We start from the raw sequence: 12,411 nt of genomic DNA on the forward strand, positions 1-12,411 counted from the left end.
CCGCTGACCATGCTAAAAATAAAGACTTATGTAACTTCAGGGCCCCACCTTTGCTTTCCGTAAGAGCTCTGTGGGTGGTTTTGGCTCTGCCTCTCTGGGGTACACATAAGTCTAATAATAATGATAGTGGCTTTGGCTAAACAAGCTCACAAATACTCAAATTCCTCTGCTACCGCAGCCAAAATCATGACCTCGCCACAAAGCCCCCCCCGACGATGTGGCAACAGGAACTGCTTTCAAAGACAGGAGGATGTTTTCAATCCAAACACACACACAACCTGCTCCCAAAAAAAGTGGTACGCTCCGACTCTGGGAACATCACGCAGTCGATTGAAAATTAGGGCCGTACCACTGTAACACGTGTCCCGGGGGTGGTTCGCAGAAACGGGCGAACCAGCACACTCATTTGGCCTCATTTCACATGGTTAAATATAGAAAATAATTATAGTAATGACGATAATGAGGACCTGATGACTTTTACGAGCCGTTCCTCAGAGTGCGGCCTGCTGCGGGTGAGAGCCAGTTCAAATAAATGGGCCGTGTGAAGGGTTCTGGGTAGAAAGGGCTCATGGGAAGCGGTTCAGAGCTCGGAGTACATGGTAATTTCTTCATTTGGACCGTTTTCAGAAAGGCTGACCCTCTGATTACAGCCTCTTTGCAAGCCAGTGGCCGTGTATTAACATAATTATACAGCAGACTCAGTGAAACCTCACCTCCTCTATTTCTGAAGTCCGTGTCACATTTTTTGGTGCTTTCGTTTTAAGCATTCACGGAAACGTGACCCAACACATGCAGCCACAGAGTCACTGATTGATATCTTACGCAAGCAGTTGTAAATCAATAGCTACGACGCAGTTACAGCGGCATAAATAGAGTTGTAACTACATAACTGTTAAACAATCAATAGCTTATTCCATCCTTGTGGCCGAGCCTTGGCTGGTTGGCTTGTGTCTTTTCCAACACGCTCAACAGAATCATTTTGTTTTGGGACTGGCTGTTGTTTAGTCGCATCTCTCTGGACACAGCACACCAGTCTCCTCCAGACTGAGCGTCAAGGCCCTTTTCACCATGCCTGCTCTTGTATAAAGACTATTGTATGCTCAGTGTGAATGCGACACCCACCTTCCAGCTCTCATGTGCGACTCGCGAGCTGCAGCGCTGCGAGGAAATCTCCACAACAGCAACAGCGTGTTGACTGTCTCTCCAACAGGAAATGAGGTGCCATGTTGCGTCTAACCACACTGCAAGCTGTAACAAACCACTGATGCTCATAACAGTTTGAGAGCTGAGGTATTTGTTTAGTCAGAAGATAAACATGATTCAAACTGTGTCATGGTTGTGGCGTTTCCCTGAAAACAAAATGAAAATAAGTATGTAAATTTAGTCCTTTTTAAAGAGGTGGGCACCTATCCATGACAGACTTCTGCTTCTGACATAGAGACTGTTCTCAAGGCTACGTATTCACTGCTGCACTGCAATGATTAGATCGATTCATAATGGCAGAAAGCTTTAGCTGCATTTGTTGTGGAATTTATACCAATCTGATTGTGTTGGGAGTAAAAATCATGATGAAATGCATGTGCAACAGGAGTGATTAAGTCACAGGAAGTGACCTGAGGAACTTCTCGGTTAAAATGACTGTTCTCGTCCAGCTCCTCCTCACTCTGTCCATTCATCATGCTGGTTTTATTTCTTTACTGTCACACAAACTAGCAGGTAAGCTGACATGACGCCCTCCTCCATTTCCATCCCACTCCTTAGCCTGCAGCGCTTCCTGCCTCCCGCAGAACCAGAAGAGATCCAGGCTACGACTGACCTAGTCTTATCGTTTCACATTATGGACCCCCTCGCTCTGGTCCTGGACGCCAAGCACAACCAACCTATAATTAGAAGTGAAAGCCACACTGGAGATTTTCTCTCAAAAGTGTATCATATTCTGTGAACTGGAAGGGCTGCTGGGGAAACACGTGGTGCTACGTTGCTTCTCCTATTCCGCCAAGTCATTCTGGGTTTGAGTGAAGCAGCAGAAAGAGACACTGTCCTTCAGTTTGAGGAAAGCGTCCACGCTGCTGAACCCTGAACCATGAGTCTCTGCTGGCTTTGTGTGGTTGCTGACAATGACCTCTGACCTAAAAAGACAATTTACTGCAGCTACAGGGGTTAGAAAACACCAGCAACACAAAAAACAACAGCATGGTTGGTATTCATGGGGCGCCAGCCAAGAAGCGCTCAGCGCTGGCGGAGTAGAGAGGTGGATTATTTCCAAGCTTGGCAGCGATGCCAAACGAGGGTACATGAGTGCGTCGTGGTAACCCCCGGGAGACGAGAGCTAATCCCTCTGAGGGGGAATAGCCGAGATGTGAAATATGTTTCATGGTATCTCTGCGGGGCCACATTGCATGGTTTTACATATAGGAATAGCAAATGAGATGGAGATTCACTCCAGTGTCCTCACAATTTCACGCTACGCAAAGATCTCACGGAGACAAAAAGGCGACCAGCCAAAGCTGCCATCTTCTCCCTTTGAAACATGGAGGGTATCGGAGATGAGAGGAGAGTCTTTTGTTTATTGGAGGGGAAGATTCATGCTGTTTGACACTTCGGTGCTTTTGAAAACATCCACTGATGACATGCTTTGAGTTTACATTTTGTATTATGCACCAAATCGACAAGTGACCTCTGAAAGCTGCTACATGTGAGACAAAAGTTCTGGGAAGAACGCGAAGGCAGCAAACAGTATACGTCATCATACAAGTGACAGCTTAAAAGCAGGCGAAGGAGGATTTTTGACTGATAAAGTTCAGAAAACCAAACTTGAAACTGATTTCGAGAACTCGTTCATTCACTTCTGAGATGTTTGGTTCCAACTAATGAGTAAAAAAACTTACGTTGGTTTAAATCTTAAAGGCCTAATTCCACATATGAGAGAACTGAGAATTTTCGTCATTTTTTCTTGGCTTTCGACTATCAAATGGCTCCAAACTATAAATCATCTCGTCTTTTCAGCTCTACTGAGAGGCATACAACATGCTAACTTCACGTGTTCAGACGGCTAAAGTCACCGACACTTTTTCAAAGCACAAACACGTAAAGTGGGGTTATGTGCAGCGGTATGAACTCTTTTCTGGCCCGGCGTTCCCAGCTGTCGCGCCTCCTCTTATCCGCCACGAGGACCGACTCTCCACACAGTCACACCAAGCTGACAGAAGCCAACTACATCTTGAGAGATGACCCTGCAACATAGCTGGCATTCCTGAAGGGGAAGGAAGGGGGTGGCGAGAATTGTTTCCGCCAAAGGTCAAACGTGGAAATGATTATATGCATTGTTGCTGATGTTGCGAAGTCTCTCTCTCTCTCTTGATCGCTCGCTGGCTGAAACGAACACACAATGCAGTGTGTCTCCCCGCTGACCGTTTTCAAATGTTAATGGCTGGCTCATGGTGCGAGGGCGCAGTGGGGGGGTGGAGGGACGGCTATTCATTCTGTCTGAGGGGGGAGAAGCTCTTCACGCTCGCTGAAAATCTTGCACAGGAGCCAGTATTTCTGCACTGAAATGTACTCAAAGTGCATGCTTTTCAACAGGCAGCGGGGCGATGCGTGATCTGTGCTGAATTTATTCTCATTGTTTAGTCTTCATGTGGAGAAGTGTGTGAAAATGTGTGTGAAAACCTCGCACAGGAGGGTCGCGAGCATAGAAAAGGATTGTTTGCCCGGTTTTCTCTGAACAAACATCTTTCAGGAGAATACAAATGTCTCTTTCTACGACCGCGATGCATAACCAAACATGCAGGAAAAGAAAAGACTTGGGAACCCCGTGTGCCCTCCTGCCAGACTCATTAACAATGTAAAGGGGCACCTTGAAACAATCATGTGCATCTTCCGAACAGCCTTCCCACGCACAATTGCATGAAATGCTCTCATTCTCACAGGGCGCTCCTCGACCTCCCGGCTCCCACCCCCCACCCCACAATACATCCAGCTCTGTTTGCCCTCTCGTTCCCCCCACAACTTCCTCTTTCTTTCATTTTCTGCAGGCCCTTTCAGCATCACAGATCCTCCTCCTCCTCCTCCTCCCTCTCAGAACAATGTCTGCTCCACTCTCCTCCAGCACTCTTTGCTTTTGGACCAGCGCCTGGAACCTGAACCCATAAAAAAGAAACACAGAGAAAAACACAGACACACACACACACACACACACATTGGCCAGAATATGGGTTCACCTAATCACTCTTCACTGTGCTTGTGAAGCTATTTCTGCAACAGTTACGTCAGCTATGAAGGAATGAGTTAAAAGGTTGTGGAAGTCTCTGGACGAGAATGTACGAAAGAGAACTTTTTGACTCATTTTGCCCCAGACAGATGTGTCATAACTCTTTAAAGGAATAGTTTGACATTTTGGGAAATGTTTTTATTCGTTTTCTGGTGAATACTCTGATGAGTACATTATTTGCACTCTAAATATGGTAACTATGTAAAGCTGGAACGCTAACGCTAACCTGGCTCTGTCTAAAGGTGACAAAATCTAAGACATCTTTAAACCCCACCATTTAACGTGTTACTATTCATTTGTTTAGTCCATTTAGAAACCAATGAGTAAAATAAAACGGGGGGTTAAGCTGAGCTAAGATATAGCACGTTAGCTTTAGCTGGTAGGTGGATTTTGCCACCACTGGACAGAGCTATGCTAAGTTAAACCAAGCTAACGGTCTCCTGGCTCCAGCTCCATATGTCCTATGACTGTCCTTTTTCCTTTAAAGCACCTCGGGTATCACCTCTGTCCCTCTTTGTCTGTTTCCTCCTCACACACCCCTGGGCCTCACTGATGCTGTAACAGACCCGTCCAGGGGATTATACGCATTAGGTGACCTATGGAACACAAGCCTTCCCTTCACACCTGAACACCCACTGGAAACCATCTCTGATGTCAGAGCGGGAGGGACGAGGGGGGGGGGGGACGGGGGCCAACGTCTGGCCAGGACCTCACCTAAGGACATGTGATGGGGCACCAACCACCGGGGCGACCTCGCTGAGCTTCTGTGGAAACATTGCCCCTTTGCGTGGAGAAGAAGCACTTAATATAGCTGGGAATAATTCATCAGGAAGGAATGCTGAGACTTGATAGGGGGAACATAGTAAACTTTGACACTGTTTAAGAGATTCAAACAAGGACCAGTGAGAGTCTGACCTGCAGGAAACTCTATAAACACAGTCGTGACGCAGGATGTGTCGCCTAACGTCTCCCTGCCACCCTGCTTTGGCGGTGTTGTGTAATGGAGATATGTTTATCATAAGCAAAGAGCACTCTGCATGATTTCTGTGCTCTCCCTATCTCGGGCTGTGCTAGAGGCAAACAAAGAAGTGTAGACGTGGTTTTACGTCACAGAGATTGTATGGTGTACGTGCTGTACAGATCTCCATCCTTAGATAACAGCTTGGAGTATTCATTAACATCCACTCATCAATCTTCAGGCGATCAACTCTTCAGTCCCTGTTCAAATACTTTTTTCCCTGCCCCTGAAATCTTCACATCTCACACCCAACATCACCATCATCACCCTGGACTTCTGGGCTCTCTTTGCTCCGTGAACTTAACAGGACAGTGCGTCAGTTAAGACCATGACGCTGACACACAGTGTTAACGCCCTCCATTCACAACCCCACCCGACGGAGGAGTGACACCAGGCCCAGAACGCTCTGAAGAAAAGAAAAGAGTGTCTGGAGAGTCTGAGCCAAAACTATAACAAACAGTAACTTCACAGTTCACAGAGCAGCTAGTGAAGATGTGTGGCCACTGCCTTCCAGCTCCCTGACTCATTAAACACTTTGCACAGCTTGGCATGACGGCGCAGTTTTTGCTTCCCTAATATGGTGAGGCAAACTTCACTGTGAAACATGTGTCTTCTTAAATTGCCCACATTCCCCAAATTGTGTTGAAAGCATTCATAAAGCAGCACAAGAGTAAGACCAAAGCTTCATTTGCACAATTCCACAATACCACTGTAAATATTGTTGCCATCCCAGTTCACTGGTTATATCTTTTTATTCTGGTTGTTCTATATTTATATTTCTAGCATTAGGTATTTGTAGGTTACTGGGCTTATACCTGGACCAGGGAATCTAATTTCGTTCCACCTCATGTTTCTACATGTGTGAAATAACAATAAAGCTCCTTGAATCCTTGAATGACGCTCAGAAGAAGCTGACATCATGCTGTCCATCACAAAATAAACCTCAGTGACTGACGGTGATGGACATAACAAAGCTTCTGAAGGACTGTGCGCTAAGGTAAATAACAATGTGAAAGTTTTATGACCAAAGCATCATGGGGAATTTATGACGACATGATTCATATCAATGTAGTAGCGTCAAATGATGGGTGGAAAATGGGGGGGGGGGGGTTCATTGACTTGAGTCTCTACTCTGTTTACGCCCCTGCGATGGCAATAAATATAACCTGAAGGTACAGAAGACACAACCGCAGCCTCACACGAGACGTTCACACACACACACACACACACACAGACTATAAGCACACGTTTTCATATGAATCAACCAGAAACGTCCAACAAGACGAGTGACAGCATCATCTTCACCTTTGATAAGTGCAGTTTCAGCTTTTCAACCGCTCTGAAACAAACCCGGATGCACTCATTTACACAAGTCATAATTACCGCCATTAAAACCAAAGTGGAAAAGTTCCATAATCCCAGCACCCGCATCGACTCCTCTTTTTGCAGATCCCACAAAAACAACAAAAACAAAAACAAAAAAATCCAGCACACATCATGAACACAAGAGACAGAAACTATGGATCCAATCTGTGCCGCTTCACTTACTTTGTATTTCATCTTGGCAGCTCTTCTCTGTGACTCCGGGGAAAGTGAGAAATATATCCGCTTTTATCGCATCAAAGAGTGTTCCTCTGTGAGCTCAACCAGCCATCCAGAGCTTCACAAACACGAGAAACACGCACGGAGAAATCTCTCTGAGTCCGGACCGCTTCTCTCTACTCGTCTACACCGGATCGCTCCTGACCACATTGACCGTCTACCAGCTCGTTTGTGTAAGAGGCCTCTGATTGGTCGACAGAAACATTCGGACACGCCCCCTCCTCCCCGCCCTAGTTAAAACTGACGTCATCCTCACGCTACGACAGCAGGCTGGATTAAGCGTGTATTAGTTAAAAAATAAATCTGTTTTCTTTCAGATGTGGTTCAGTAAAGTCAAAACATACACTGATGGGAGCAGAAAATATTAATGGATATAATATACATTATTTTGTCACCCCTTTGTCTCAGTTCTTTGTGGGGTAAACATGCTGTAAGTATTGGAACTATTAGACTGGCATCACTAAAAGTATGCCGAATTAACTGTTGGCAGTTCTCGATTGTAATGAACCTACTGGTGCACAGAAAACAGTTACTGAATTACCTTGACGCAGATGTAAACTTAAAATGACACGATTCTTGGGCAAGTTCTGGCCTTATAAGATGCTCGTTTTTTTCTGTCTGATTTCTACATGGACATTCATGTGTAATACGTTCGTGTGTTCAGATCTGAGTCACTGCCTGATTGTCACAGTTTGTGCAAAATTTCTTTTACTTAATATCATGACTCTCAATCACTCATGATTCTCAGTCATTCAGGCATACAGATGAAAAAAGTTTTAACAGTGTTAAAGTTATTCTGTTTGCCAGCTAAAATACAGACACTCAACTCCTACTAATACATGCTCTGCTGGCTACACACTAACAAACACTCAAGTGCAATTATATATGGTGGCCGGTTAGTACAACTGCCATGAATTTTTCAAGACAATTCACCAAAAATATCTGTTCAACAGGAAGCAAATAGACCCTTTAGCAATGGGACACTGGAATAGGACGAGGAAGATGGATGTTTCACCAAGTGAAAATGTGAAAAAGACAAAATTTACGAGCAGGAAGTCAACCTTTCTGAGCTGATTACATACGTAACACCAAACCTTTCATGATGTTAGTCCCTTTTGTGTATTTATGTCCACAAGTTGTACTGCTGATTACTTGAAATGTGTGCTGCAATAAACTTTACTGGAAAAAAAGAATTATGTGGCTGATGCGTTACATCATAAATATTTCCCAGAATTTCCAAATATGCTTTGGCCACAGTATTTTTCTTTCAAGGCATGATGAATAGTGAAATCCTGAATGCGAAGGAAGTGTGATTACCCTGCATTTTCCTCTGCACGGAAGAAAACTGACACCCAGTAACACCTCACAGCTCTTGTCACCTTTCCCTCCCAACATCACCTTCCTGCTCCTCGAGGAATAAATAAATACAAAGATACATAACACTTTCTCTGAGCCGTCGCCTTTCCAAAGCCGTCCTGCACTGCAGCACTCGGGTGACAAAAACATGTACTTAAACATCAGCAACTACAGCTTTAGTTTGTTCAAAGGAACACCAGTAAAAACAGTGAGATGAATTGATCATTAGACAAAATGCCACATGACACACGCTTTTCATCTTTTGCCACAGGCAGTACAGATTATTTGAAATGAATTTTACAGGTTATTTCTCAATGCTCACCTAGACTTAAGCGAAGACAGCTGGCAGTAGAGATGTCACCTCAGCCACACTCAGCTCAGCATCTAACGGAGGTGACAAAAAACGCCTAAGCTCATCTCTGACAAACCGGCAGGAAAGCCTTTGCTTCTCTGCATCACCCTGCTAACACCTCCTCAGTGCACACAGCTCGTCTCTGCAAAGTGTTCAGCTGTTGCACTCGAGATCTGCATGCCGTGAGCACAGAAACCCGATGGAAGGCAACTTATTTCGATCATTTCTTCCTTTTTGTGCACAGCCAGGCCTGACTGGGGTCTGCCTGTTTGTTATTGAGGCTGTTTTCTCTAAAGAGGCAGAAATCGCCTGTAATTAGCCTGCCCCCCATGTGCTTCCGAATGCTCTAATTTGTGTCAGCTCATTTATTACAATCACAGGGACCCTATCGGCTCTCATTGTCCCCTGTGAACAGTCATATCCTCAGATGAATGCCTCTTGTAAGGGCACTCAAAACACTCGTTTGTGTAATATACACCATGCCCAGCTGGAGCCCATTCTCTGGGCCACAAGTGGGTACAGGGGGCTATTCTTTTCTGTGTATGGCATGTGATTATGTGCCTGTGAGCACCTGTTTCCTATGACAAACACAACTCATTTTCCCATCTGTTTATATCAGTGCTTTGGAAGAAAACAGCCTGGAATAAGCCAAAAAGGTTGTTCATCCCCTCCTCACAACATTTGGCAGGATTGAATGAGTCCATTAGTCTTCCGTCTCTAGTGGCGTGTCATTTTGGCTGGTTTCAACTCAAGCCTGATGTGCATTACCGGCTCGCCGTTGGTAGAAATGAGAGATTTGGAGAGGCCTTTTTTTTGTGCAAAATCCTCCTTTTGGATCTCAGCGGAGAAGTCAAACAATCGCCAGCCGGGAAAAGATTTGTATTGGCATCTGGGCTCGAGCTGCTATGGCTGCAGCGTCTGTGCTCTCACACCTACTGTATTACATGAGCAGAAAAGGCCTCCAGTTTTCATAGGCGCAGAGGTCTTTCAGTGTTATTATGGGGCATTTCAGCGCGGAAATAGCCGGTAATAGTCCGAGTAAAAAATGAGCCGCTCCGCCTTTCATCTCTGCCAGGTGTCTGTGATGTTTGCGTTACATAAGCGCCCCTGCAGACCTGACCCCAGGTTTAACAGAGGGCAGAGCAGCCATACATCTTCCATAAGTGGAGATCACAGGGCTGCGTTGCCTGAAGCAGGGATCCTTATTACCGTTTTGGAGGATGGACAGAAGCAGGAGGCGTTGTTGGCGGTGGTGGTTGAGCAGGAGCCAGACAACGGCTCCTCTGTGCGGGCCGGGCGGAGGTGGCCCCTCGCTGCTGCCTGTGAATCACCGTCCCTCAAACTCTCGCAAACCAGCTCAGGCAGATTTATGGATCTGCCACCCTCCACCACCCTTGTTGTTGCCTTACTCCACAGCCCCCACTCGTCCTCAGTGTCTCCCTCTTTGTGCCCTGTGACCTTCTGAAGCCTTGTGGCCGGGCAGCAGCAGAGAGGAATGTGCAAAACACACAAGAGGGAAGAGCACACAGTTGGTATCACAATGTTTTCCTGCCATTTGTACCCCAGACTTTGAGAAGTTATGTCTAAGTTAAGGTAAGTTTCCCCCTTAATTTCTCACTTAGCTCTCATGGTATCGAGCCATGCAGGTAGTTTGGGTTTCATTCGTTTTCAAGACGCAGTGGATGTGAACGGAATCTCATACGAGGTTCTCTAAGCACTCAACAATTACATCTAGCAGTTCAGTGCCAAAAATTGACTCATTACTCCATAAACCTCAATCTGTTTTCGTTTTTACTGAAGAAAGATGCTGACAGCTTGTTCTGCGGATTATCCAGCGTAACAGGGACACTGACCCAGACAAGAACCTGATTCTGCAAAACATTATTTTCAGTTTCCTTTTAAACCTCTTGCTGTCGGGTAAAAGTCTTGCGTGGCAAATTAAATGGTCAGAGTTAGGCAGAACATTTGGTTCATTTCTGTACATGTACAGTGTGTGATTTCCTGTTTGAAACTCAGAGATGCCTCACAACCATCCACCAACCCGACCTCCGTGCATTAATGTCACGCTTCTTCCTGCTTCAGCACCAAACTGCAACTAAATTATGCATATTATAAATCTTGTTCACTTGCATTGTGTTCGGATGGAGGCAGAAATCTCTCCAACCCTTTAATTAAAAATGATTTCTTATCCCAGAAGAAGGTATGTCAAAACCTGGACACATGAAACCTAAATGCACTGGAGGTTAGTGAAATCATAGCGTACCTGAGACGGAGAAGAAAAGACAACATGTGGTTTGTAGTTGTGCAGGCGGGACCAGTCTGATCCTCCCTCGCACTGTTTACTTTTCCTCTTCTCGTAAATTCTCCCGTTCCCCTCTTCTTTGAAACTGCAGGCTTACCTCAGGTGCTTATTTTTGCTGCCTTGTTCTTTGGAAGAAGAGGTGATTAAGGGGCTGCGGCCACAAGGGCATGAACAGAAGATCCTCAAACTGTCTCAATCCGAAACTGAGGATTCAGTCAGTTTGAGAGGTTTGAGAGGTTTTCATGGTTTTGGTTTCACTTGGTTCCTTGGAAACAACAGTATGTCCAAACTGCAGGTATCTGTGGCCTAATTGGAGACTCTGGGAAGTCTCTGGTTTGTGTCTAAATATCACCCAAGTGGATCCAAATGAACTCGCAATCAGCCGCAATCATGTGCATCATCATCGCGGGATAAAAAGAAGGTGTTTTTTGAGACGAGGACGCATTTTTTGAATGTGTGAACTGTGAAACGCAGGTGATTTGTCATTTGGTCATCACGCTGCTGCCGTTTGGGCCGATTTAAATGATTTGTGATTTCCAGCTCCGTGGTGAACTTTGGTCGAACTGCCGAAATGAACCCAAAGTGACATCAGTCTCCTCAAGTCATCGCATTTCCAAGTCTAAAAGCTGCTCTCACAATCATTATGTGCCGTGCTTAATGTTCTCAGTCACACCACTCCAGCATTACAGCAGATTGATTCCCTTCTGCATCATTAGCTGAATCAAGCACATATCAGAGGAAACAGTCACAGCACTATTAGCTCCAAGGCTCCAGCTTGACCAACCTCACTAACATGAAGGGTTTCATTTACGTCTGATTGTCACAGTTGTATTTCAATGACCTGAATAGCTCCTTGTATGCCGCTAAAGGCTTTGCTTTATTTGGCCTTCAACTTGGCAGTGATATAAGTGATCCACGGTCACTGAAAAACAAGGCCATAAAAGTCCGTATTAGACTTAGATTGTGCTGCACACATAAACGCTCACTCTGAACGTGAATTACTCTTAACTGGAAGGCCAAGGCTATGTTTCAAAATCCAGAGTTCAGTGTTGACTCTGGGGTTTTTTTTCACCCCTTTCACTTGTTCATTCATTGTACGCTGCCCGGGCACACCTTCCCATGTGAGTAATTTGCCTCTGGATTGGTCTTGTATTCTTCTGCAGGGCCAACTGTTCATCATCCTGTCACCGGCTGCTGCAGGATAATGCCTCAGTGTCGGGAGCAGTTTTAAAATTCAGACAACATACAGATCCCTGCATACAGCAGAGCTTTATTAGTGGAAACAAGAGAGGTGAAAAATACCTATTTTACACTTTTAAATGCAAGGACGCCAAGGTCATGCATGCGATGCTGACAAAGTGCAGGCTCAGGTTTTGCTCCCAGTCTTCCACTTCACTGAGTAGCACCGAAAGCCTGTTTAAACGCAATTCTGCCCACAGCAGGAGCAGACTTTTCAGCTCAAAGTCAGCATACGGCAAATCTGGGATGGGATTCATGTATTGATACATGAC

The 12,411-nt window shown here is 45.4% G+C and overlaps 1 protein-coding gene across 2 annotated transcripts in view; it reads right to left on the minus strand.

Moving 5' to 3' along the window:
- The window catches only part of nedd9 (neural precursor cell expressed, developmentally down-regulated 9), a 29,873-nt gene extending 21,222 nt beyond the window's left edge, over positions 1–8,651 (minus strand). The window contains exon 1 of one of the 2 annotated variants that reach the window (XM_046418479.1): positions 8,569–8,651. Coding sequence is in view for 1 of the 2 variants with exons in the window: in XM_046418478.1 (XP_046274434.1) it covers positions 6,837–6,848 (12 nt within the window). In the remaining variant the exon portion in view is untranslated. Of the gene's footprint in view, positions 1–6,836; positions 7,066–8,568 lie in introns of those variants that run through there. The other variant, XM_046418478.1, reaches the window with a different exon arrangement.
- Positions 8,652–12,411: the final 3,760 nt, after the last annotated feature.

The sequence above is a fragment of the Scatophagus argus genome, chromosome 17 (assembly GCF_020382885.2).
Source record: "Scatophagus argus isolate fScaArg1 chromosome 17, fScaArg1.pri, whole genome shotgun sequence".
NCBI lineage: Eukaryota > Metazoa > Chordata > Actinopteri > Scatophagidae > Scatophagus > Scatophagus argus.